The sequence below is a fragment of the Ictidomys tridecemlineatus genome, chromosome 5 (assembly GCF_052094955.1).
Source record: "Ictidomys tridecemlineatus isolate mIctTri1 chromosome 5, mIctTri1.hap1, whole genome shotgun sequence".
Taxonomy (NCBI): domain Eukaryota; kingdom Metazoa; phylum Chordata; class Mammalia; order Rodentia; family Sciuridae; genus Ictidomys; species Ictidomys tridecemlineatus.
In genome coordinates, this window is record NC_135481.1 from 183,712,367 (window position 1) to 183,740,234 (window position 27,868).

At 44.4% G+C, this 27,868-nt stretch overlaps 2 protein-coding genes across 6 annotated transcripts in view; both read right to left on the minus strand.

Moving 5' to 3' along the window:
* Emilin3 (elastin microfibril interfacer 3) overlaps positions 1 to 2,452 on the minus strand; it is a 33,405-nt gene extending 30,953 nt beyond the window's left edge. Inside the window, exon 1 of the mRNA XM_078051799.1 lies at positions 2,185 to 2,452. The gene's annotated coding sequence lies outside the window, so the exon portion shown is untranslated. The remainder of the gene's footprint in view (positions 1 to 2,184) is intronic.
* A 3,317-nt stretch (positions 2,453 to 5,769) lies between these two features.
* Chd6 (chromodomain helicase DNA binding protein 6) overlaps positions 5,770 to 27,868 on the minus strand; it is a 239,790-nt gene continuing 217,691 nt past the window's right edge. For 4 of the 5 annotated variants that reach the window (XM_078051794.1, XM_013360568.4, XM_078051793.1 and 1 more), the window contains 7 exons: positions 26,159 to 27,742; positions 21,678 to 21,829; positions 21,112 to 21,318; positions 19,762 to 20,214; positions 17,736 to 17,927; positions 16,690 to 16,809; positions 5,770 to 8,954 (listed from right to left, as the gene is read on the minus strand). In XM_078051794.1, the coding sequence (XP_077907920.1) occupies positions 8,058 to 8,954; positions 16,690 to 16,809; positions 17,736 to 17,927; positions 19,762 to 20,214; positions 21,112 to 21,318; positions 21,678 to 21,829; positions 26,159 to 27,742 (3,605 nt within the window). In that variant the 3' untranslated portion in view covers positions 5,770 to 8,057. The remainder of the gene's footprint in view (positions 8,955 to 16,689; positions 16,810 to 17,735; positions 17,928 to 19,761; positions 20,215 to 21,111; positions 21,319 to 21,677; positions 21,830 to 26,158; positions 27,743 to 27,868) is intronic. The other variant, XM_021729477.3, reaches the window with a different exon arrangement.

A 27,868-nucleotide genomic window follows, 5' to 3' on the forward strand; every position in this document is an offset into this window, starting at 1 on the left:
GGTTTGTACAGCTTGGTTTGGCCCATGCACTTTCCAAAAGTTCCCTGGATTCCAGTCAAACTCTTTATAAAAGCTCACGGGGAACAGTCTAACAAGAAGGTGGGGACCCTGCCTGGGGGGTTCAGGACCCCCGTTTCAAGTTAGATTGAACAGGAACATTGCCAAGCCTCAGCCATAGAAAGGGCCCGGTAGTCTGAGCCTGAGCTTAGTCTTAGGACTTCCCATTCCTAGTGAGGGGACACAACAACTCAGGGTTTCATGCCCTGACAGCAGAGTTGGGAGGGACCCTGGGGCTCAGGCAGCTCAATGTCCACTGAGCAGACAGGGAAAGGGAGGCCCAGAGAGATGACCCAGACCATGCAGGAGTCAGTCTCTATCCAGACATCCTATAGCCCCTGGCCTACTGAGCTTTCAGAGAAACCCTGGGTCTGCCCACCTGCAAGCAGAAGCTAGTCTCCCATGGCCTTACAGTAGCAGGCTCTGTGGCCTGGCTGCTCCTTCCCTTTACCAGGGAGACCAAGGTCTTCCAATTCCAAATTGGAAAGTCTGTATTTGAGCACAGAGTTGGTTTTTCTCAGCACTCGCCTGACTTGGATGCCGGGGCCTCAGGCTCATTCCTTGCAGACCTTCTGAGGCACAGGGGAAGGGTTTTCCCCATGCTACCTCCACTGCTATCTGGGGCTCCCTTGTCTGTTGGCACAAGGGTCTTTGGGGATACCCTAGGGCATTAAGAGGCAGACTGTCCAGTGGGATAAGAACTACTCCTGAATGACAGTGCTTCTCACTGGCCTGGCCATGAGAGGCATGTGGGCTGCACTTGGAGGAGGCACTGCAGCCATGAGGGAAGAGAGGCTCATGGGGTACCCCGCAAAGAGGAGCTCAGAAGTCTGCAGCCTGGACTCAGTACAGGAGGTTCCTGGATGCTGGAAATAGGGTTCTTTCAAAGAGCCTGGTTCTTTTGGTCCAGTTCCCATTGAGCCCTACCAACCACTTCCTCTTCTCCTCCCCTCCTGCTGAAGGCTCTTCCCTGGACTTAGCCCTTAGCTTTGTGGCCTGGAAAGTCTGGGATTTGCAAACAAAAAAGGTCTGAGTCAGAGTTGGTGGGGATGGTGGAGGGGTAGGTGGGATCTATGTCTAGGCAGCTAGAATTGTCTTGGTCTGACCTCTTTTGGTCAGAGCCAGGAAAGGGGCTAAATACCTCAGTAGGGCTGGGGCACAGTCTGGACCTCTCCCGGGGCCCTATTATTCTCTCCTGTCCTCAGACCTGTAGAGGAACTGTAGTGAGATCCCTCTGTCTTTGGAAGTCCCTGAAGATTCTGGAGTCCAAATGTGCTGGGGACAGAGAAGGGTGAGAGCCCAGTTGTCATCCTAACAAGGTGGTTTCCCATCCATGCTCCCTAGCACGACCATTTAGTTGTGAGGCCTCAAATGGATTAGATCAAGGGGATGTTCCCAAAATGCTTCAGTCTGGCCTCTGTGCTGCACTGCTTGGACTCCTGAACCCTTCCTAGTGGTTTGAGATCCAGCTGGATCCTGAGAGCCACCTCCTCCTAAATGCATCCTGTTTCTGTATTCTCATGTCACCTGCTAGTTATATCAGGAGCCTGTGGCTCTGCCACTATTCAAGTAGTACATATATGTTCTGTGCACTGGACCCAAACTGTGGGACAGATATTTGTCTGCCTAATGGGATTTAAAGAAAAATTGCATTTATTGCACATATTTAAAAGGTGAGTTTTTTTCACATAACTCCCTGCATTTCCATCCTCTATTGAATGAAACATCAGGCAACACAGAGTCCACACGCTTACAGGCAGCCCTGGTCAGGACTGGTGCCAGCTTCTCCTTGTGTCAGGGCAAGGGGAATCGAGTCTCTAGTCCCTTCTACCTTGTACTGCCTTAAATCTGGACCATGTCACCTAAGTATGTCACCTGTCTCATCCAGGAGGCATTTGAATTTACAAACTCTATCTTGAGAAAAGGGCTCCTGTGCCATGGAGGTCTCCCAGATGGTCACAGCCCGGTTTCTCACCTGCCTGTGTGTGCACTCCTATAGGGAAAATGCTGCAGCTCCTCCTTTGGTCCATCACTGTGAAAAATACCAAGAGCTGCTCTCTTCACTGCTCTCCGAGCTCGCCATCCTTGGCCATGGGTTGTGGGAGGGGTGTGATGGCCCCATCTTACCTCTGCAGACTGTCACTTGTGCTCTCTGGTCTTCCTCCGATCTCTGCTGCCTTGGACGTGGCTTCCAGTCAGCCTGAGCCAGGGCACCTGATGTGGGCTTGAGTCCACTGCTTTCTTGGACCTGGTTCCCTCATCTGGCTTTCCTGCTGTCTGAGCTCCAGCTGGCAACATGGCCAACATCAGGCTCCGCCACCAGGCCTGTCTTCCTGCTGGGTCACCCTGTGGCCCACTGTGCAGGTGCGCCAGCCCACATCCACCCACTGAGGACTCTCTGGGCCTCCTTCCCAAGCCATGGATGGTTTGCCTGCTGGTCTCTTCCCTGTGTCCCCCTGACTTTTCCTCTTCCTGTGGTTCTTGGGTCCTTTTATAAAGATTTCCTTTCTCTTGGCAGTATCTGCCCTGTGCCTGCTTCTTGTGGCTCACAAACTAGACTGAGGTGGAGAGGACAGGGCAGGTCAGGGAACCGCTTCTTCCAAAGTGAAAGGGTACCCTGGGGGTTTGTGGGTGGACCTCCAAGGAACCCGCCCCAGTCCAGCAATGCTTTTAAGTCTGTTTTATCTTCAAAGCAGATGTGAATCTTACTTTCTCCTGTACAACTTCACGTTTCTACAAAACTATGTGTGAGTTAATACAAAACTACATGATTTAATTTTTTTGATGAATCTACGAATAAAATCGATGCTGTGGGACAGGGGTTAGCAAACTCCCTGTGAGGGGCCAGGTGGTCAATATTTTAGGCTTTGTAGGCCATGGGCCTCTGTGACAACTGCTTTTGTAGCACAAAAGCCACAGATGATCCATGAAGGAATGAGTGTGGCTTATGTGCCAAGCAAGATTTATAGTCACTGAAATCTAACTTGATATCATTTTCCTATTCATACAATAGTCTTATTTTTTGATTTTTCCCCTAATTTGTGGGCCACAGATTGCCAGCTGTACTCTAGGAAGCTAGTGTGTGGCGTCTCTGGCTTTGTGAACAAAGCCAAGGTCAGAATAAGGACACTACATTTTGGAATCAGACCTGTCTCTGGATTCTTGCCTTTCTACTCTCTAGTTGTGCCACTGAAGGCAGGTGACCACCTACCTGAGCTAAGTCCTCATCTGGGGAATGTATTGGGTTGAGCTCATGCTTGTGGAGGCCTGGAGTGACCTGCGGAGTAGGCACCGACCACACAGTGCTCTAGTGTGCACCTGGCTCAGCTGCCCAGGGAGGGACAGGATCCTGCTGGGGTGTGGGGGGTGAGATATGGCACCATCCCTTTCCAAGATGTCCTTAGGCTAACCAAGAGGCTTCACAAGGGCAGCACAGCAGGGATGAACAGGAAGCACTTTTCCTCAGTTAGTTGACACCCGCTTGCCCTGGAGGCTGGCAGCATGGGTGGGAACATGCCCCCCATAAGTTAAAGCTACTTTCTGCTGCTGCAGTGTGGAGAGCATCCTGTTCCCACCCAGGCTTCCGTTGGTCAGTTAATGGCTCTAGAATAAGTCCTGGGTACTCAAAGCCCAGCTCTGTCCCACTGGATGACTGGGCAAGTTCTTTAGCCTGAACCATAGCTCTCTCATATATATGGCGGTAACATTTCAAAGAGTCATTGGGAGGATGGGAAAGAGGGCCATAAAGTCCTTTGAACAAAACCCATGCACAAAAAGTGCTTAGTCTATGTGTGTGGTCACCATTGACAGAATACAAAATACCTGATTTTCGTTTGAGTTCCAGATAGCTTTGATTTCCCTCTTTCCATCCAGTGGGGCTGGTACTCTTCCCTCATTGGCTATTCAAAAGCAGCAAAGATAAAAGACTTGAAATAGAACAATAAGTGTTGTTAAGTACTTGACATTGATCATTTCAATCAACATTGCCAACCCATTATGTACCAATTATTATTATCCTCATTTAGGAAGCAAACTTGGAAGGAGGTAGGACTTTTACTCCCTTTTCTGGGAAGCTGTGTCTCTGCTCCCCATTCCTTCTCATTCTAACTTCTCTTTGTGCTCCTGGGCTTGGGCGAGGGTTGAACAAGAACTCAAGCCATCAAGGCTGTTTAAGCAGCACCAACCTGTTAAACCATCCTGTTTCTATTTCGGTACTGAATATCTTGGTAGGAGCCACTGCCCAACTGATCCTTTCCTCATTTCCCCATCTCATCCTACAGATACCTTGTGAACATGTGGCCACTGAGTTCCTGAACCTCAGGAGCTGGGGCTACAGGAGCAGTGAATACAGAGCAAGAACTATAATCCTATCATTGGCCGGGTGAGTTCCAGTCTAACTTAAAAAGTAACTCTTCTGTGGTTTCCAGACCAGGCAAAGGGATAATAATTCTTGCAAGAAACCATTTTAGTGTGTAACTGAATCAAGCATAAAGTTTTCCAGAGGGTGTGACACTTTTTAAGTGATCTGTTTTTCCAAGTGTCAAGTTTTCTAAATGCAATTTCTTCACTCAACTCTGGTCTCTGAGGTAGAGAGGTCCCTGATTGGTATCATAAAAGCTAGAACTGGGGTGCTGCTCCCTCCAGCTTATGCAACCATAGGGTCTAGCTCCTGTTCCGCTCAGTGGCAGATGAGATAGCCTTGGCAGCCTCTGTTGGTTTTTGCTGGCAGATTAGATGCAGTCTTTCTCTACCCAGCTCTTATGATGCCATAAAGACAGAATGAGGTTACTTATGGCAAACACACAAAACACTCCACCGGTGTACTGAACCAATGGTGCTATTCTGTGCTCACACAGGAGGCAGGATCTATCTACTGTGACAAGGTTTAAGATAAAGAATGAAACCAAGATTCTTCACTACTTCATCTAGAAGGGCTCCCTAAGTCTCAGTCAGAGATCTGTTTGTCTGTAATAATGTTCACTTAATAAGTGATAGCAGAGGACCCTAAGGCTTTACTCTAACAATGCCCCATCTTTCAGCCACTTGTGCACTCATCTGTTGGTAGATGGTAGGGACCCAACATGACGAGGCTGGGTAAGCAACTTGCTCAGTCTTCACAAGGCTATAGTGCTTTCCAGCTCTTCTCACACAGCCTTTCTGGGGCTGAGGAGCCACGCTTCCCAAAGCTAAGGACCACAGATTTCTCAAAAACCTTGAGAACTTTAGTTTCTGTGTCTTATGGACTTGCTCCAACCCACGGAAGTACAGTTCCCTCAGAAGTCCCATGTGTGCAGTTATGGGGTTTAAGAAAGTGCCATTGGCAGGGCATCAGCTGGGGGCTTCCAGGCCTGGGTCTAACCTGGGTCTAACCTTCCATGGCATGTTCTAACCTGGTGCTTTGTAGTTCAAAAGAGGGGTCAGGCCAGCCCCGATGAATGGACAGTCAGCAAGCCCTCAACGGGGTCGCCATGAATTAGGAACCTAGGAAAGATTGTTCATGTGCATAGGATGCATCCATAAAATGCCCAGGCAGCAAGAGACACCCAAGTGCCACTGAATTTCTCAAATACAAATTTGATTTTTAAACTTTTTTTTTTTTTTTTAAATTCAGGATCAAGACCACAGACAATTTATTGTGTAAGACATGAGGTTAAGAATGATCAAGGAAAGTTATGGCTGCGAGTGACATGGAATTAGATGAAAAGGCTCAAGTTTGTTGAAGAGAGTTTAAATTTGGCTTTTGCTCTTTGAAACGTCAAAGTAATCATAAGAAGCACTTATGCCTTACAGAGCAAATAGTCCACAGAGTGTCAGTTTCATTTTGCCAACAGGGTCACAACAGCAGTCAAACAGAAGCCTAAACACCCGAGAGTTAACATACAGGTTTGATAAGCTACAAGAAGGGATAGCGCATGCTGTGGTGAGTTCTTACTTCAGATCCAAGTGGACCCTGGGACCTACTGGACGTTAAAGTGGAACCTGGGGAAAGCAGCTTTTTCATACAAAATAACAACAACACGAGGACAACAAAGAAAACCAGACTCTGCTGGGTGTCTATAATACTCATTTGCAGTAAGGCTTTCAAGATACAGGAATTTTTATAGCATTTGTATTTTAAGGATTTAGGGCAAATACATTTTTTTTCTACTTGATAAAAAGAAAATTAGTACTTAAAAGGTTCAAAAATATATTGATTGAGTGATTTCTTTTTTACATAAATAAATTATATTGATTTTTAGGATTTAACAGCTGAAAAAACCCTTTCTGCTTCCACTGGAGGCAAAACTGAACAAAATGTTAGTTAAATAGAGAGAGCAGCATTTCTAAGAAATCTGTTGCCAGCATTATAGACCATCTACACTACAAGAATGCCATTAAATAGGATTTATTCAATTATCAGATTCTTTCTTCTTATAGGATCAGTTATAGTATTTCTAGTTTATATCTCTGATTCATAAAACTGGGACTCCACTTTTTGAAAATACATCTGATTCATTTTTTTCAGTCACGATTTAACAGACTTCTTTGAGATGCTCATTTTAACATTTACATAATTTATAATCCCAAATGTATAAAAGACAATGACAAAAGCATCATAAATAAATAATGCAAACTGAAATAGTTATGTCAAACTTTTGGACCTTCTGATAAATTAGCAAAACTGTAACAGAAACAGTAAAAAACACAGTAAATTGTGACAACAAAAAGTGAAACTGGTACTAGTAACACTTGTATTATTTCCATGACCCTGTGAGCCCTGTGCCCCAGAGTGCTGAGCTGCGAGATGGGCTGGCCGAGCTGGCCACCGAGGAGCCCATGGGGGATGTGGGAGGATGGGAAGGTGAACAAAAGAGGGAAGTGCTTAAAAGGTTCAGTTCCTGAACACAGAGAAGCTGAGGAAGGAGAGAACACTGCTGACGTGCAACGGTCCTGACTAACTGATAATTTGGAATCTGGGCCCAACTGTAGGATATAACAGAGTAGAGAAATAATGGAGAGGGGAGAAATCTTTTCACAGTTGTAGCGTAACGGGTGGTACCCGTGTCCCGACAACCCTGAACCACCCTGACGACAGACCCTAGCAAGTGTTGAGCAACTACCTTCTCGCAGGCTCTGAAAAGCCTTATTCTTGGTGAAGGAAACAAAACTCCATTAGGATTCTTTAAACACAGAGGCAAATTAGTGGCTACAGAGGTTCTCGGAGGCTGAAGGGAGAGCAGTGAGCAGCCCTGTGAGGGTGAGCCCTGCCCTGCTGCTGGCGGCAATGACTTGAGCTATCTGAAGTGTTCTTGGAATTATATTTTAACTGGGGAGAGGGACAGTATGTCTACATAAAATAATGCCTAGTCAGCCAGTATTTCTTCTTGCTGCAGGTGTCTGAAAAACAATGAATGGGGAATTACTACCAGTAAGGTTTCTGTTTTTTATAAAGAAATCAATGTGTGCAATTTCAGCCATTAGTCATACACTTCGGAGTACACTACTTAGTAATCATGATAAAATAGGGACATATTTTAACTAAAAAGTACGCACTAGCACTTCCTTTTTCTGTGCTTTTTTGGTTTCCTTGTTATGTTCTTCCTATTCAACCTAGCTCATGGAAAAGAGAGCTCCTCTTTGTCTCTGTTCTTCAGCACTTCAATGGTAAATCCCTAGACAGCTTTCTTTTTCCATTTTTTTTCCTCAGATAAGTGGGAAACTTGGACAAGAAGGGGGTAGGGCGTGTCACCAAGTACTGTATTAACTACACTTGCTGGAATGAACAACTGGAGAACAGAATGAGAACTGTGCCTCCCAGACTAGGTAGACAACATTTATCTAACGAAGTGGCAAGACCCTGCAACTATTAACATCTGTTACCATAGCTTTCAGACAGGAAATTAGGTAGGTCATATTACTTATGGAAACACAGGTTCTTATGAAGGTGAAGTGAGGGAAGTAACAAACCTTTATGGGATAAGAAACTTACAAGTCACAATAATTCCTTAAATGAAAAAGTTCTAATTGGTGTCGTTGCTGGAGTCTTTGAGTCCCCCTTCCCCAGCCTGTGCCACATGTTCTCTCTCTGGGGGCAAAGGGGTACTGGACTCGGTGTAGTTCTGATCGCTGCTGGGCTCCCTTTCACACCCAGGAGCAGGCTCTGGGTTGGGGTTTGGGGTGTCCCCTTTTGTTTTCTTCTTCTTTCTCTTCTGGCTCTCTAGACCAACTATTTCAGAGTGTCTGGCCTGCTGCATGGCCGGTAAAGCCATGCCCATGCCTGGGGAGAGAAACATAGATGGGTAAACAAGTCCAGGAGACACTCCTGGGATGAGAAATGGGTTAAAAGCCACAGGACTACTAGCAGTTATTGCGGGTTCAGACTGATCAGAAAATGGACTAGGACCAGGCTTGTCTTCAGCTACCATGTCAGTTTTTACATCATGGCTGCTTGGCTTATCCTCTGCAGTCTTTTCAGTGGCTGATGGGCCACTTTTCGTTGTGCTTGAGAGAGATGCTGGAGCAGGGGACGTGCAGGTAGTTGCCATGGGTGTGTTGAGGAGTCCTCCAACACCAAACATCTGGGGTACTGCGGCCATTCCTGGCAGCATCATGGGCAGCATGCTCAGGGTGCTCTTGACCTCTTCGCCTGTAGGCATGGTGGCAAAGCCAGCTGGGAAGCCCACCAGCCCAGTGAGGGGGATACCTGGCATATTCCTCACGTTCTGCAATCCTACCAGGTCCATCCCTGCAATCAACCCGTTCATGAACAGTGGCCCCATTCCGGAGGGAGAGTCTGCCACAATGGCGGGAGCTTTTAGGAGTTCACTCCGGGGCCGTCTCCCCCTCCTGCGGGGGCCTGCATCCCGAAGAACAGGCTCAGCCAAGGTGTGATTGAATTTGTTTTCTGGAAGAAATCCCTGAAAAAGAACGAAGAAACATAAGATGCTGATAGTTAATGATGGCAGGCAGGTGGCTACTGATGGCACACAGGTGGCTACTGATGGCACACAGGTGGCTGGAGGTGATGACTATGCTGTACAGTGGCCTAGCTTGTCCCCATATCCATGACAGGCTTCCAGTAGAAGAAGTGCTTCTGCCCACAGGCCCAGAGGGGTTCTCTCTCAGAGGTTGAGGGCATTTGGTAGTTTGGGAAAAAACAGGTCCCTGTCACGGCCAACACCTCCAACACTCACTGTAAGAAGGTGGCAGAGAGCTGGGAGCTGGAGACCAGCAGTGAAGACAACCTGGGTCTCATGGAGACCCTTATGGATGAGACCCCTTTACCAGATGCAACATTTGCCTTCCTCATGACACAGTAAGGTTTATATTGAAGCAACAAAGCAGAATATGTAAGACGGGGTTTAGAGCCAGGAGACCTGCCAGTTCTAAAAAAAAAAAAAAAAAAAAAAGGACAATGATTCCTACCTGTGTTTAACACAGTACCCGGCCTACAGGAAGCAGTGCTTGCCTGGGATGTTAACTTAAAAATTTTGTGTGTGCTCCATTTCCCTCTGGATCCTGAGCTTCTGGAAGGCATGACTGGAGGCAACATGAGGTGTACATGTGGGCTGGAGAAATGAAGGAACTCTGGGAGGGAATGCCACCCAGATTAGTGATGTTCTGATTTCCCTTAAGAAAGACCATCTATTTTTCTTTTCTTTGGCAGTTTATTCTTTGACTTTATTAATAAGCAAGAAGCTCTGCAGTCTGCACTTCTGCTCACAAGGACTCACAATGTCATCTGGCATTACACACCTGGACCCTTCCTGATCAGGAGGATTATGCCACATAGGATCACAGAGGAGAACAGACCATCTTAATGGTGGCAGTGAGCAGGAGGCAGCATGGTGGCGGGAAAAGCCTGAGCTGCAGCCCCACACCACCTTCATCTGAGAAGGTGCTCAGGAGCTCTGTGGGGCAGCTGGGAGCCTGCTCCGTGGAGCATATGGTTTGGCTGTGGAGAGGTAATTAGACAGACCACTGCAGTTATGACGACTCTATCTCTGAATTTGTTTAACAGATGCTATGAAAAAATCCCACAGAAAGAGAAAAATGTTTTCTTTCAGGACTTAGTGCCCGGAACTCCTGTGCTCCTGGAGAACTGCAGGCCTTTCTTTACTGCCCTCTATCTCTCACTGCTCTCAGTGTCACCATGTCCACGTGTGCTCACAGGACTGAAGGAAGGTGACTTCTGTTTTTCAGAAGTTTTGGTCTTTTGTCATACAGGGGAGTATAAAGAAACAGTGCCTCAGAAGGCAGCTCCCTTTCCCAGCCACATTAAAGTGCAGTGGCCCTCATAGCCCAGGTGTCTCCCTCCTTCTATCTCATCATGAAGCTGTGTTACTTTAGCACCTTCCAGCAATGGTGAGGGAGGATGTTCACAGCGGCCTTGGTGGGTTTTACAACACTGAATTTGAACTGGGGACATGGGTCATCCTCAGGCTAGAATGCAGAGTTTAAAGAGCCATGCAAGGTAAGAGAGCTTACTCGGCCACCTGTGCCAGAGGAGCCAACCTCTTTTTTTTTTTTTTTTTTTTAATAGTAGAGCATTCTTTTTTTTTTAAGAAAGAGAGAGAATTTTTAATATTTATTTTTTAGTTTTCGGCGGACACAACATCTTTGTTTGTATGTGGTTCTGAGGATCGAACCCGGGCCACACGCATGCCAGGCGAGCGCGCTACCGCTTGAGCTACATCCCCAGCCCAGGAGCCAACCTCTTTCCCTCTCTCTTTTTTTTTTTGGTACTAGGGATTGAATCCAGGGGAACTTAACCACTGAGTCACATCCCTAGCTCTTTTTATTTCGAGACAGGGCCTCACTAAGTTGCTGAGGCTGGCTTTGAACTAGCAATCCTTCTGCCTCAGCCTCCTGAATAGCTGGGATTACAGGCGTTTACCACTGTGCCAGGCTCAGCCAATCTATCTCTATGAACTGCATCTGATGCCTTTTTAGGACTCTCCTGTGTACAAATACCTTCCTTTCCTGCAAGCGGGAAGTGAGTGTGGATCTGGCAAGAAGTAGCCAAGGTTCTACCAGCCCACCACCTTCATGTCGCTGAATCAGGCAGGGACTTGGCTGTCCCCCTTAATGGAGCAGATAATTGGAGCAAGAAAGAAGGTGAAGGTCCCCTCCAGAGACACCAGGAGGGTCAGAAAAACTCTATTATTAGGGTCTGAAGTCCTAGAAAACATGGAGAGAGAAGTTAGGAAAGATGAGGTAGTTAAGGGCTGAGACCAAAAATAGTTTACCGTCTTCCTAAGGACTGACTTAATGCATTTCAATTCATAGCTCAGCATTTCCCATTTCACCGATTCTCTTCTTCCAAAACTTTCAACATGTAAAATTCTTGGAAAACTTAACAGAGGGTAAGCGAAATAAGTCAACCATGGAAGGTTAAGGGTCATATGTTTTCTCTCATTCTCGGAAGTTAGAGAAGAAAAGGGAAAAGCAAAGGTGGGAGTGGATCTCCTAAAAATCAAAGGGTGATCATTGGAGAAAAGGGACCAAGAGGTGGGAGGCAGGGAGGGAGGGAGAGGCAAGTGCTAGAGAGTGATATTGGGCAAACTGTATTGTTACATTGTGTGCATGTACAACTGTATAATAACAGATCCCATCAATATGTACAACTGTAATGCACCAATAAAAAATGTGTGGAAGAAAACTGTTTTGCTTCAGGGCAGTTGAAGGGTTCGCTGGTGACACTGGTTTTGGGTCTCAGGGAGCTATGAAGACATGTGTGGTGAGCTCCAAAAGGAGCAACAGAGATGTGTCCATTTCCCCAGGTCACTGCAGGGAATCTGGCATGGAGTGGTGCTCAGGAAGGGGTGGTGGTAAGAGGAAAAGCACAAGGAGAAATGCCAGTTGCCACAAAAGAAGAATCTGCCATGTGTCAGGCACCCATCCAAGGCTCTATAACATCCTCTCAATGAACCATCACATCAGCCCCTGGAGTCAGTCCTATTATTAAGGCTGCTTCTCAGAGGGCTTAGACTCATAAATGTGTAAAGTATGTATATTTGAACATTTCCAAGTCCCTAGATATAGTTATTTTTGAAGTCCTACATTGGTCCTTCAATTTCCCAAAGAATATGCAGAAAAACCAGTTCACTGTAGACAAAAAGTTTTCTGATGGCAACTTTGAGGAGAAAGCTCTTCTCTTTTAGCCTTGGGCAGGGTGTAGTGGCACACACCTTTTTAATCCTAGCGACTTGGGAGGCTGAGGCAGGAGGATCATCATGTTTGAGACCAGTCTTAGTAACTTAGCAAGGCCCTAAGCAACTCACTGAGACCTTATCTGAAAATAAAAATAAAAAGGGCTGCAGATGTAGGTCAATGATAAAGTATCCTTGTTTTTAATCCCCAGTATTTAAAAAAAAAAAAAAAAAGAAAGAAAGAAAGAAAGAAAGATCCTTGCTATGGCAGAGCTGGAACAAACTGCTCAGTCATGTTTGTTTTCCCTTACCTTTCACAAAGGGGCAAGGGCTGATCTGGGCATAGCTGGTTAGGGACAGAGGAGGCCAGTGCCCACCATACTATGCCACATTCCTTGTATTCCCAACATAACCAGCTACCTGCAATATCCTATGCTGATCGTCCTGGAGCAAGTGTCTGATTTGGCTCTGAGGTCAATCACTAGGGAGAAAGTCCTGGATGGTTCTTGTTTCTAAAGAGACAATGTTTCTAAGAGCCAGGAGTGGTAGTGCACACCTCTAATCCCAGTGACTCAGGAGGCTGGGGCAGGAGGATCATAAATTCAAAGCCAGCCTCAGCAATTTAGGGAGGCCCTAAGCAACTCTAGGAAGACCCTGTCTCAAAATAAATAAAAGGCTGGGGATGTGGCTCAGTGGTCAAGTATCCCTGGGTTCAATTCCCAGTACCAAAATAAAACAAAAACAAACAAAAAAGGAGAGGCAGTAAGATCTGTTGGATGGGGCCAGGTTAAAAGGATGATTTCCTATCAGTCTTGCACTCACTAATGCAAACCACCTCGTTCTGAGCCAGCCACTCTGTCTACATCACAGAATCCTGGGCCTTGCTGGCACATGACCTCTGCCTAGGGCCCTGGTCAGGGTAAGCACAACTCCAGCTCCAGGCTTCTCTGAGGCTCTTCAGTGTGGCCCACCAACAACTAAGAGCTGGGGAATGTCTTTTCCCTTCTCCCTCACACTTGTTCCCATTATAAGTCTGCTCTTAACTCTCCACTGGGAAGGACATGATTAACCTCAGAAATCTTTTTGTTAGGAAGGAAATTAAGCCCAGGGCTTGAGGAATAATTCTTCTACCTATTTTCAAACAATCTCTTCTAAGTAAGATTTTTAACATGACAGGGCATCTAGGATGATTCAACTCATTTAAGACCAGCCTATGCCCTGCAGAACCTTTGGCCTGCCAGGTTCTTTCTGCCCTTTAGTGTATGGAACATTCCTCATGAAACATCCTTTCCCTTCTCAGAAATGAGAGCTTGCTATGAAGCCATGGACTGGTCTTCGTTTCCCTTTAGGCCTGGAGAGCAGCAGCAGAAGGCTCAGAGTTAGAGGGGAACTCTTCAGCTACAGCACAGCAAGAGGAATGCTGGCAGAGGAAGGTGGTGCTCACCACTTCCGGTGGAGGGAGAGTCATTCCAGCCACCCAGCTGCTGCTCACCCCTAGGTAGGTGCTCCTCCTAGCAACTTGGTGACCACACACAGTGGCCAAATTTGGCTTTGGTAGTTCCCCCTGGGAATTATACCCTGGGTATAAACCTCCTTCCTCTTCCTGGAAGAAGGCAGAGAGAGCAAAGAGAAAGAAAGTATAGTATTCAAGCTACAATGAAGGCAAAGCTGCTTTCCTAGGTGATAGCATAAACTTTCCAGCCCCCAAACGTCCTCTTCAAACATCTGGCAGCATCTATTCCAACTCTAAGATTCTTGGGTGAAGTAAGACAAGAGTGGCGACCAAAGCTTCCTGGCTCTTCCCAGGAAGGTGGGTAAGTTCATCCAACAAACACTAAGTAAGGCCTACAACAAATGTGATGTGTGGTTCTTCCTTTTAAAATTCTAAAAACAAACCAAACCAGACCAGAACAGAAGCTGGCTCTAAAACACATTTTTCTGGAATAAGTGAAAAAATCTGAGTACAGATATCAGATCTTATTAATATTCATGTTTGATAATGGCAATAATTATATAGGAAAATGTTCTTAGGATATACATGCCAAAGTGTTTAGAAGCAATGTCATATCTGCAATTTACTGCCATATGTCTCAGAAAAAAACAAACTATTTATACATAAAATATATACACATACACAACTGACATAAAAACTGCATTAACTATGAGTGTATATTCACACAGTTAATGAGCATCCACTAGGTACTGGGCATTGGCCTTCCATGCAGCTTGTGTTATGCCAAGTCTGTGGACCTCATCCAGCTTCACAGCAGGAAAGGGTACATGAGCTCAAGGGAAGGAAGGCATTCCTTATAGGATTTTAATGTACTTCTAGAAAAAGAAACAGGGTTTCTGTTATGGCCTCACCATTTGTGTCCTCCCCAAATTCATATGTTGAAATCCTGTCCTCAAAGGTGAGGGCAGGTGAGGGCTCTGGGGTAGATCACAGGGGACAAGCCTATGTTCATGGGTTTAGTGCCCTTCTAAGAAACCTTACAAGAGTGCTCCATGTAAGAACATAGCAAGAAGATGTCTACATGTGAGAACTGGGCCCTCTTCAGACACTAATCTGCAGCCATCTTGACTTTAGACTTCCTAGCCTTCAGAACTTTGAGAAATTTCTGTTGTTTATAAGCCTTTTGTTACAGTAGCCTGAACAGACTGAGTTTTAATGGGAAAAAGGGGTGTAACCTGCCCTGGACAGCTTGGATACCAGAAGGAGCTGTGGGAGACACATGACCCACCTGGAGCCAAGAGGAGCATGTGGCCCTGACTCTGCTGGGAAGGCTGAGCAGAACTGAGACCAGGTGGACAAGTGCTTCCCATTCCTGTCTTATTGCAGAGAAATGGCCTCTAAGGCAAGGAATGTGCTTGCTTAACAAAGGAGGGAAAAGCATCTCTGGAAAGAGGCTGGCTTGCAAGAACAGTTTAGAAATGGGTTTCCCGAGCTAGGCGTGGTGGTGCACTCCTGTAATCCAGTGACTCAGGAGGCTGAGGCAGATGGATCAAAAGTTCAGAGTCAGTCTCAGCAACTTCACAAGGCCCTAAGCAATTCAAAGAGACCCTGTCTCAAAATAAAAAGGGCTGGGGATGTGGCTCGGTGGTTAAATTCCCCTGGGTTCAATCCCTGGTCCACAAAACAAAACAAATAAAAAGAAATGGGCTTCCTGGGAAGGGTGCCTACAGAGAGGGATGAACACTAATTTCTAGGGAACATGAAGTAAACCACTAGACATGCAGATAGTAATGAGGAAGCCAAAAGGGAAACCACATTGCTTTTATGACATGTGTGTAAACTAAAAGCTCAGGGACCACAACAAGGCAAGGACTAGAGGTCTTCACCTGATGACTTCACTGAGACACTTGCTGTGTGCTAAAACACAAAGGGAAGGATGAGGAAAGACAGATGGGAAAGAACAGAAGTTGGATCAGTTTGTATAGCACAGCAGCCTAAGAAAAGGCTGATAAAGACTTTAAGAATAAAGAGAGGGCAAAGGGTGGCTTTTACAATGTATTAAATTTGAGGGACTGAGCCCAGGTCTTCCTCCCAGTGTCTGTGGTAGAGTATGCAAATGAATGAGAACAGTTGTCTGTGGAGCTGCTGGGAGAGTGACAAAATGAGTGACAAGTTCTTTGGAACATTAAATAACAACTCCTTCTGCACAAAGAGGAAATGTTTAGGATGGGTGGTCTTTTGCAACTAAATTAAGAAATCGTACTCAGGAATTGTACCAAGAAGGGAACCATCCTCAGGGAAGCTGCAGCTGGCAGAGTGCTGGAGAGAGTGTTCAGGAGAGTCTGAGTTCAAGGAACAACACATGTGCCCCTGGGGATTGAAGCTCCTGTTTGGGCAGGAAGTGCTTTGAGGAGGTTAAAAGCTCAATGATGTGCAACTTGTCCATGCTCAACATGTTTTCGACTGAAATGTTACCACTGCCCCCTAGAGGTTATGATTTTTCTATTCCAAATTTGTACTTGTCTGTAAACTAATTAACTCTGATTCCATATACTCTAAGTATTCTGTAGATGTCCTTGAAGTCCCTTCCAGTCTCATGACTCTGTAATAGGAAAGGGCAGGGCTTGGAACCAGTTGTTTTTCACTGCCAGTGGGGATGCACTAGGAGGAAATATCTTAAACGGTAATAAAAAATGTAGATAAAAATTTAAAATTTCTGGAAAGAGTCTGTTGTAGAGGGGTTAAAGTTTCTTTTCTCTCCTAACACTACAAATAGGAAAAAAAAAAAAGTTGTTTTGGGAATGATTCAACAGTTGTTTAAGTGGTAAAGGTTAAAAGCAAATGACCATGGGAAGAGTCACAGTGCTACTCAAAAATGCCCTGGACACCTCTTAGCATTGTTCATCAACTCTCTGTGCTGGCCTCTTGTCCTCTAGAAAAATATCGCCCAGCTACCCACTTCCAGCTGGGGCTTTGTCTCAAGTATACAAAGCAGGGATTAACCAGGACATTCTCCTTACCCCCTAAAACCAATGACCCTCTTCCTACCCTCAGTCCTGGCTCCTTAGGGACAGCAGGAACCCTCTCTTCTCCACTCAGAGAGCTGATGTCTAATTTTCCAGGTTCTTTACAGCGTGGCCTCCTCTGCTTCGGTTTGTCCGAAAAATTCTAGGAGGCAAACGAGACCAATATTAAAAAACACTGTGCAACAGTGAGGGTAGTGCTTTTCAGTTGGTTTTGGTATTTTCCCATTGATGGCTTCTGCTTAGGACCCCACCACAGCCCTCACTGAGGCTTTCTCTCCTTGAAGGACCAGCAATCCTGCAGCAAGCTGAAAGCAGGCTGTGTGAGCCCTGGGCTCACACAGAGTACAGCACTTGAGCTGACCACTAGCTTCCCAGGGCACTGCTGAATCCCTAACCTTGGGATATGTCCCTGTCCACCGGTACTTACCTGCTGCCTTTGTCTACCTTTGGAGATTGTACACCTGTGTTTTTTTTTTTTTTTTTCCTGTGTGCTCTCTACCTATTTGTTTTATTAGTCTTCTAGATGTACCAGGAAAAAGACAGTAGTGGGGTAGATGAGCAAGTAAGAAAAGAGAAATCGAGACAAATTATCAGTGCTCAGGAGTCTTCCTAAAGATTCCTAATCAGGACTTGGAGTACAAGCAGCAAAATGACCAAAGAAAGCTCCCAAAGCAGCAAATGACCAAAGAAAGCTCCCAAAGCAGCAAATGTAAACTAAGAATAGACACCCTCCACACACCCAAAATAAGTTGCATTAATTTGGAAAATTTTCATTAAGTGGCAGAATTTTTTACAACCTAAAGACTTATCTGTAAGCTTATGTTATTATGTGGCTGTTTTGGGGGCACGGGAAGCTGAACTTTGGCAAGTTCTGTCCTGTTAAGATTTTGCATGTTGACTTCTTGGCACAGTATTCTGACATGGGCCTTAATTTCTTTACTACAGCATTTTGCCAAAATTTATACATAAAAACAGAAAACAAACTTCTTTCTCCTCAATAGCACGTGTTTGTCAAAACTGGCATCAGGAAGTTAACAGCAGTCTTAGGTAGCACCAGCAAACACTTACTGCCCCAAAGCCAGGCATGTCTAAAGAGTAGTCAGCCTGCTGCCGCAGCCAGTCAAGCAGACTCTTGCTGGGAACAGCTTTCTCAGCCTGGCTGTTGGTGGTTGCTGCAGGCTCGGGGGTAGAGGTAACAGGTCCGGGGCCTTCAGAGTGTATGGTGCTTAGGGTGGCCTGCCCTGGGTCTTCATGGACTTCCTGAAGGAAAAAAATGAGCATGTGTAGTTGATTTTGAAAAATGAAAATTAATTCCTAAAATTTAAACACATAAGATGTTCTTCAAACCTCACCGTCTATTTCTACCACCTACTTTCATGGCTGGGTGCTTGCATTAAGAGCCCGCACATATTCCTGACCACTGCTCTCACACATGATGGGTACTCTTTCCACCTGAATTTCCTTCTTCCCGTTTGTTTAAAGTCCATCCTGATAGCTCTGATTTGTCTACTTCTTTGTCACCTCCACTGATTGTCCCAGGCAATATTGGCTGTTCCAGCTCCTGACTTTTACAGCACTTTGTTTATGGCTCTCTACCTAACAGAAAACACCACACTGAAATTTGCTCACATATTTCCCCCCTATAGTTTGAATGTCTGTCTTATTTATTCATTTCTGCATTACCAATGCCTATAATAGGGATCTACTAAAAAATATAGTAACAGTGCTAGATAGGGGGCTGCATTAATAAATTTAAAAAATACTCTTGAGGCCAAGGAAAAAAATGTTAAAAATTCTTTTTTTATTAGTCATTCCACCAGAATTCTGAGTATTACAGAGAAAACATGGCTTTGTACTTGTAAAAAAGGTAACCTCTTGCCAGGCAAGGTGGTGCATGCCTGTAATCCTTGCTACTCAGGAAGCTGAGGCAGGAGGATTTCAAGTTTGAGGACAGCTTCAGCAACTCAGAGAGACCCTGTCTCAAAATAAAAAATAAAGAAGGTCTGGGAATGTAGTTCAGTGGCAGAGAACCCCTGGGTTTGAACTCCAGTATTGCAAACAAAACAAAACAAAATGTAACAAATGTAACCTCTTAAAATTAGCTTCAGAACTAGGCAGGGGAAGAAGGGCTTTCCACTTCAGCTTTCCAAAATTATATAGAAAGTCTAAGGGGAAGACATACCCTAAATAATTTAGCCTAGAAGTAAAGCTCTCAGGATCTAAAATACAAGGCCCCTGGTTTGGTTTCCTGTTCTGCCATTTTGTAGCTGGATAATTTTGGTCAAATTATTTAATGCTTTTAAGTTTTAGTTTCTTTATCTATAAAACATCTATCTCCACAGTATTGTTAAAGATCAAACAGGACCATGAAAAACCCTGACATAGTGCCTAGCCCATAGTAGGTACTCAATAAGTACTGGCCATTGTTTTCTCTTTTAAAATTAGACAACTTGAAATATGATTCTAATGTGTTTACATGTAATGTGTTTTAGGGTTCAAAATCCAATATTAAGCATTAAGCGAAGTCTAAAGGAGATTTCTCTTGGCCAGTACACAGTTTCTGACTTCTCGTTGCTTACAATGATCTTCTTTGAGTTTAGAATATCAGTGTGATCTTAGTGAATCCTCTCACAGCAAACCCTCTAGGTAGTTTTACAGAGGAGCAAAGCGAGGCTCAGCAGTGTGCCTGATGTCACCTGATGTCAAGCCAGGCCTAACATTCAGCCAGTTTTGACTCCTGTTCCTGCTCTACAGGAGGAGGCCCTCACTACACTGAGGAAATGCTGAAAGGTCAACCCTGCTGTCTTGCTTTGCTCTCTCAACTGTCAGAGGCTCTTCTGAAACAGTAGAGAATCTGAGTTTCTTCTATCTGAAGTAACAAGACTTCCTGGCTCAGTTTCCCAGGCCACACATGGATGAAGAGCCATTAATGGATTAGCATCTATTTCTACAAAAGGTAGACTACATCTTTATAGTGCGATTAAGTAGGACAACTGAAAGAGGGATGAGAGATCCATAAACCAAAATACTTGGTTTCTGAGGAAGGGTTTGTTTCCTTGTTCAGAAAGTTCAATGTTTTACTAAATTGACCTACCAAGATTCCTGCCTGAAGTGTTTGCTCCTTCAAAAAGATTAGGTCCATCCCTCCTTCTGCATGTTTCCGTCTCCCTCTTCGCCTCCTTGTGGCAGCATCGTCTCTTCTGAGGCTTCCATTGATGATCTGTCCAGTCACTGGGTGAATCAGGCCAGCTTGTAGGATTCCAGACAAGTCCATACCAAGGGCTCCTTGAAGTGAACCGATAGCTCCAATCTTAGGGGTGCTGGCACTCACTGGAAAAGGGGATGTGGCTCCTGGGGACCCCTCTGATGAGCAGGAGAGATCTATAGCTGACTCCCCATGCCAGCCATTGAGGATGATGGAGGGGTGCCCGTGGGTCGCAGAGAACTGGTCTAGGCTCCGAGCCTTAGCATCCCTGTCCACCTCAAACTCATAGGGACGTCTGTGCTTTTGTTCATCTTTTGTGAATACTGGAGCTAAGAAGCTCTCCTGTGAACACACACATGGCAAAAGAGGTTTGAATGTCACTTTTGTGGCTGAACATCAGCTCCTCTTCCAGATCTGATTTTTAGGCTTATTTCCAGACAGCTTCTTTAAGTTCTCTGAACTCAAATCTCCTCACACTTTAGTACCAAAGCACCTGGATTGCTTATTAAAATGCAGATTCTATTTCAATAGGCCAGGGGTTGAGCCTGAGAGTCTGCATTCTGAAAAGGTTTCCAGAGGCTGCCACCATGGCTGGTCCCCGTACTACACTTAACAGCCACAAGATTATAACAGAGGGATTCTCAGCCTCAGCTCAACATCAGAATTATTTGGGAAGTAAAAAAAAAACTCAAAAAACAAAACAACAACAAAAAACCAAACATCTCCACCCAAATATCCAGATCATATTTTAGACCAATGAAATCAGAATCAGTGGCTTTCAAAGTCCACAGCTAATTCCAATGTGCAACGGAGAGTGAGAACCAGTGTACTCACAACCTCCCTCAAATAGAACCCATCACCTGTGCACTCCTGCCTTGATTTCCTAATTTCTATTGGTTCCCATTGCTCTCAGAATTGTCCAAGGGTTTGAACACACCCATCTCTTCATGCTTCCTTCTCTTTACATGTTTACAAGTTATCAAATCACCCTTGCCACGTTTGTTCCTTTCTTTGTACCCATTCTGCCTCTAACCTACAATTCAGTTCCCCACAAGGCCCCCAGCTGAGGCCCATGGGTTAAAGTCCAAATACCTCAATTAACAATTCCTCAGTTTCTAATGGCTCTGACAAAACCCCACCATCCATTCAGTAAACATTTGTTGAATGAAAGACTCAACTGAAAATGGAATGGGGCCACCATTCTTTGTTTTGTGGTCCATGTTCTCCTTATGGCCTCACCTTCTGGATCTGGGCTGCCAATGCTGCACCATTGCTGAAACTGTGTTCTGCCACCTCTGCCTCTGAGAGGCTATTTCGAGAACCAGCATTGCTAGTTAAGACAGGGGTGGGCAGTGTGCCCGAGGGCTCATACTGCTGGCTGGAGGGCCACTTCCCCTTTAACACCACATGGCAGATGTTATCCAGGCGGTTAATTATCACACGATCCTGGGATAAAAAGATAACAGCTTTGAGAAATAAGCACAAAGACTCTTGAGATCAGGGGTCAGGTTTTCTTACCAGAAGGAGCTGGTTAGAAAAGAACACTCAAACGTACTCATACTTTATAAGCCTTAAGTTTCATAGTCCAATCAAGATTAAATAGTACTACAAACATGAGGATAATTTGGCACTTTTTTAGTCAAGGGCATATATCTTCAGTGTTTAAATGTTATATAATTAATACTTTTTAAAAGATACTGAACATTTACCTTGCGTTCATTTCATGGAAATACTTTAAAAATTTTGAAACACAGGAATCAAAGCTGAGAATGCTTTGAGTGGAGAATGCAAGCTCTGTTAGATACCTTTGGCCACTCTGAGAAGGAATAAAGAGTTTTTTCCTGCAGGAGCTGAGCAATGGTAGGAGCTCGGGTCTCCTGGGGGTCTTCCCCAAGGTCCCCTGTGATGCCTGATGCCGAGCTCTTGCTTTCTTCTTCAGAGTATTTCCCTGGGTAGTCTGGACAGGAGATTAAAAAAAAAAACCTAATTAGGGGCTTGGGAGATAATAGTGATCTAAATGATTAGGTCATCCATATTTGTCTTTTCATTTCTTTTTTTTGTGGTGCTGGGGATTGAACCCAGGGCCTTGTGTATGCGAGGCAAACACTTTACCAACTGAGTTATATTCCCAGCCCTTGTCTTTTCATTTTTTTTTTATTGTTGGTAGTTCAAAACATTACACAGTTCTTAATATATCATATTTCACAGTTTGATTCAAGTGGATTATGAACTCCCATTTCTACCCCGTATACAGATTGCTGTATCATATCAGTTACCCTTCCATTGATTTACATATTGCCATTCCAGCGTCTGATGCACCCCGCTGTCTATCCCACTCTCCACTATCCCCCCTCCCCTCCCTTCCCCTCTTCTCTCTCTACCCCCTCCACTGCAAATCACTTCTTCCACTTGTATTATTCTTCTCTTACCCCTCCTTTCCTCTTACATGCAACCCTGTATAACCCTGAGGATCAACTTCCCTTTTCATGCAATTTCCCTTCTCTCTCCATTTCCCTCCCACCTCTCATCCCTGTTCAATGTTAATCTTCTTCTCCAGCTCTTCGTCCCTACCCTGTCCTTAGTTACTCCCCTTATATCAATGAAGTCATTTGGCATTTGTTTTTTAAGGATTGGCTAGCTTCACTTAGCATAATCTGCTCTAATGCCATCCATTTCCCTCCAAATTCTATGATTTTGTTGTTTCTTAATGCAGAGTAATACTCCATTGTGTATAAATACCACATTTTTTTTATCCATTCATCTATTGAAGGGCATCTAGGTTGGTTCCACAATCTTGCTATCGTGAATTGTGCTGCTATGAATATCGATGTAGCAGTGTCCCTGTAACATGCTCTTATTAGGTCTTTAGGGAATAGACCGAGAAGGGGAATAGCTGGGTCAAATGGTGGTTCCATTCCCAACTTTCCAAGAAATCTCCATACTGCTTTCCAAATTGGCTGCACCAATTTGCAGTCCCAACAACAATGAACAAGTGTACCCTTTTCCCCACATCCTCTCTAGCACTTGTTGTTGTTGGACTTCCTAATGGCTGCCAATCTTACTGGAGTGAGATGGTATCTTAGGGTGGTTTTGATTTGCATTTCTCTGACTGCTAGCGATGGTGAGCATTTTTTCATGCATTTTTCATGATTGATTGTATGTCCTCCTCTGAGAAGTGTCTGTTCAGGTCCTTGGCCCATTTGTTGATTGGGTTATTTGTTATCTTATTGTCTAATTTTTTGAGTTCTTTGTATACTCTGGATATTAGGGCTCTATCTGAAGTGTGAGGAGTACAAATTTGTTCCCAGGATGTAGGCTCCCTGTTTACCTCTCTTATTGTTTCTTTTGCTGAGAAAAAACTTTTTAGTTTAAGTAAGTCCCATTTGTTGATTCTAGTTGTTAACTCTTGCGCTATGGGTGTCCTATTGAGGAATTTGGAGCCCGACCCCACAATATGTAGATCATAGCCAACTTTTTCTTCTATCAGATGCCACATCTCTGATTTTGTCTTTTCATTTTTTAAATCAGCTTATTCTGTGGTAACTTATTATTTCTTGATATATATACTTTTAGTTGTAGATAGACACAAAACCTTTGTTTTATTTATTTATTTTTATGTGGTGCTGAGGATCGAACCCAGTGCCTTATGTGTCCTAGGTAAGCACTCTACCACCGAGCTACAACCCCATACTTGTGCTAACTTATCTTAAACTGAATATTAATTAACACATCTTCTATTTCTAAGAGAACCAAGTTAGTGAAACCATAAAGGCAAATCCTGCTTCAGGACCAGTGCATGCTGCATACCAAGAGTGTACCCACATGGACAATGAAAGAAGAGAGAAGGGAAATTTCTCTGTGTATTCACGAGTAACAGGAAATGAGTGGCTGCATTTCTCATTGGTATCACAGACAAGAGAAAAAACATTTGAAGGGACAGTCTATGAAGTATAAAATGTAACACAGCAAGGGGGTGATATTAATGAGGAATGATGAAGAATCATGACACAACACAGGTAAAGGAGACCAGATTCATGTCAAAAACAATGTAAAGAAATCTGGAACATTTCAATTACTTCATTGATGCTGGGGGATGGTGTGGGAGGGATGCAGCTCCTTCCTTTCAAGCTTAAGTAATGATGAAAGTTAATTATCAATGTGAAATGGGTTTTCAAAGATCCACTTACCTATAATGACAGGGAAGAACAGATAGCAGTGAAATGCCCAGTTCTGAAAAGCTGTGGTCCTTTTTTCTTGGTGAAATGACAAGGAATGTCTGTCTACCTTTAAAAGTATGGTGACTTCACTTCTGGCTGCAAGTCTCCTAGGGAACTGCAGAGAACTTTACTATCAACAGCCTTGCTAGGCCTGGTGGACTTCAGAGTAAGCAAGCCATACTAGTGAGGACCCTCAGGGTTCTTAAGAGTCTCATGGGAAAGTAGTAAAAATAAAGTAATGACTGAAATTACAAACTGTGATAAGTTCTATAAAGTGAAGGAAATAAGGTACTATGACAGAGACTAAGAGGGAAGGATCTCCCTATGTAGACTGGTAGAGACAGAACACCCAGAGAGGTGAGGAGGCAGTGAAGGAAGGTTATTTTGAACATGCCAAGGAACAAAAAAGACAATGGAGGCTGGGGGGTGGTGGTGATAAAAATCATCTAAATTGTCCTGAGTCCCACAAGTCTTGAGAGAAAAATTAAATTTTATTATGTACTTGATGGAAGCACCATTGAGGTTTTAAGCAGAGGAGCCATGAAAACTGGGGGCTGGCCCTGTCAGGTACACCGGTAGAGTTACTGCTTCTTTAGGAATGCTGATTTCTAGTCTCCAGAGCAGGGCTAACCTTTCTGCACCATGTATCCCACACCTCCCGTGTGTGGAAGATTCCCTCCAAGGTCTGCAAAAGTACTTTCAGCAGCACTGGTGCAGGAGACCCCACCCATACATGTGTGTGATGCTTATCCAGTATCATAACGTGTATGAGGTTCATGGTTCTTCTACCTTGACTTAGGTGACACCAAATAAGAAGGGAAAGAGGAACTTTTCTTGTCTAAATCACATTTGCCCTGTGTTCATTTGATGGTCTGGGTTTCCAAACACTGATTATTTGGTGATTTTTTCCCATAGTAGGGTTCAAAAAGTAATGTGGATTTTATAACTGGAAACCTGGAGGCCTGGGGCAAGGAAAAAGCCTGGGGTATGGTCCTTACTAGCTTCTGGCTTGTTGGGGCCATGAAGCCATCAGGCTGTTTTCAGTTCAGTTCAGTCCTCAACCTAAGTAGCTTGTGACTTTTGATTTGGCTTCTCTCCTAAGACAGATGTGGACCACAGTGACCAAAACCAAAGAGAGGAGTTTAAAAACAAAAAGAAGCTAGGTAACTCAAAGAAGATTAACCATTCTACTCTCTTCCCTTCTTTAATATAAAACCACTGTCCCAGGAAACAGAAGCTGTGCCTGTCTCACTTCCTGAGTGCCACAACCAGCACCAGGCAGACATCAGCAGGGCTGGTTTTTATAATAGTAAGAACAAATGAATACTTTCTCTTTGTTCATCCTAATATGCCCTCTTGGATCTGATGAAATAAAAACAGCAAATAAGAATCATTTGCTGCTGTTGCTCCTCAGGATCCCTACCATTATATGTTTATATTCATGTAAAGCATAAGGAATCTCAGCCACATTTATTTTTTTCTTAACATTTTGAAATTCCTTCTCACTTGAAACTTCATCTAAGATTTCTCTATTTAAAAAGGTCAAACTTATTTGTTTGGTTACTTTATTTATTTTTATTTTGCTGTTACAAAAAGAACCTCAAGAAAAATGCACTGATATTACACGGAGTTCTGACAATGATATGAATAAATGCTACTTTCCATCACTTCAGTAAAGGTGAACATTATTTGTATTTTTGAAGTTCTTGCAAATTAACGGCTCTTATATTAGCTTCGGTCTCTGAGGTCCCAAAGCTGTTCTTCTTTAACCAACTTGAAGCACCTGATCTAGTGTAAGAACCAACCACTTCTCCTTAGCACTGGACCTTGCATCTATTGCATAAAAGCACACAAGCCCCTGCCCAGATCACATGGCTGTTATTATGATCTACAATCAACCTCAATTTTCTGGGATGATCACAGTTGCTACTCTGTTTCAGACCAAGACCTACGACCTTTGGTTTCAAGCACATGGTGTTGTAAAACATTTAGTGGCCCTATCATGTAGCCCCTTCCTGTCATGTAAGGACTGGTTTATCCAAAATACTACAAAATTTTACATACTATACCTTGACTATGGCAGGTCCCATCTTGATCATAATCATCTTTATTCTCAAAATCCATGTCTTCAGACTTGGGCTCACTCCCTTCGGGAGTATATGTGGAGAAACTTTTTTTACCCTCCGCACTTTCTTTCCAAGGTTCTTTTAAAAGCTCATGTTTCACTTTAAACGGCTCTGATGGAAGAGCAGTGGGCTCACCTTCCACTGCAGTATTACTGGCTTTGCTTCTGTATAGGTCTGGGTTGTAAGCCTTGGGTTTCTCCACTTCAAATTCATCACTCCCAAGGCCATGTGCCCACCTCTCCATGTGTTTGCAGTGGCACTGACAGGCTGCTGGAGGAAAGGACCTTTGTGGTCCAGGAGTCTGGCGTACTATCTCCAGGCTTCCTTTCTTGGCTTCTTCCAGAGGGAAGCCTTGGCTCTTTTCCCTTGGGATATTTGCAGCAGGCTCAGTGAGATGTAAAACCTCTGACCTTTCTCTTGTGTCTGTTGCCACTACTAAGGTTTCTTCCTCATTTTCCTCTTCTTCTTCATCTTCATCACTCTGGTTCTGATTCAGAATCAATTTACTTTCTAAACTTTTGTTTTCTAATAAATCAATTAATTGTTGATCTGATGAGAGGTTTCTTTTGGAGTCACAGACAGTAAGACTGCACATATCTACAAGCCCACTTCCATTTCCTGCATCTAAGGCAGGGGAAGCTAAGCATTTAGCTTCTAGCTGCCCCATGCTTTCAGGTCTCTGCCCTGTTTCACTGCAGCAGGGATCCCCTTCCTTTGAAATCGATATCAACAAATGTTTTCCACTTTTAATGTTCATTTGAGCTACTCCTTCTTCTAAGCTACTCATAAGAGAGGAACCTGAAGTTATTGCTGTCTCATGGCCACTAGGCTGGCAGCTCCCATCTCTGCTTGCCGAGATGGCAATGGCATCTTTTCTAGAGTCCATATTGGTATTTGGGCTCTCCTGAAAAGAGCCTGCCTCTCGGCTGAGCACCTTCTTACCATACATCATATTATCTAAGGACTCAGGCAGCAGACTTTCATCATGGTTGATGGAAATGACATCTTGAACTTTAGAAATAAAGTTTTCACAAGTCATATCAGGTAAGTTGCCTCCAGGCAGAACAAGATGATCATCTCTGTCTTCTATTTTCACCAGATTCTCGGGTTCACTTTCAAGTGACTCTGAAGTCCTACTCATTTGAGTATAGGTAAGAGATTCATATAGTTTAGAGTTGGTCTGGTAAAGGCAACAGAGACTTCCTGGTGGCTGGGTATCAGTTCTTTTATGCTGGGCATAGTTTCTATAGGCATCCAGGAAGGACAGCTGCGGGTCATTCATGATATAATAGTCAGTGCGGTTGAGCCCGTGTTTGGCAGTGCCAATGAGCAGGTCTCGATCATGTTTCCCACACTCCCACCAGACTGGGAGGTATAGGCTGGGCCTGCAGAGCTGAAGGCGCTCGTGCAGCTGAGGACACCTGAGCACCTGCTCACGGATCTTCCGTAACAGTTCAATGCGGTACAGAGTCCTTGCAGCCCGTTCCTCTGTGATTGGTTCAACATAGATGGTGGCATCAGGGGGACCTGAAGAGGAAGGGAAATGCAGAGCCAATTACTTAAAGGTGATTTTAGATACTCCCTTCCCGCTGAGCCTCTGCATCTGTAGGAAACTAAAAAGGAATGGACAAGGACAGATCTTGAAGGTGAAAG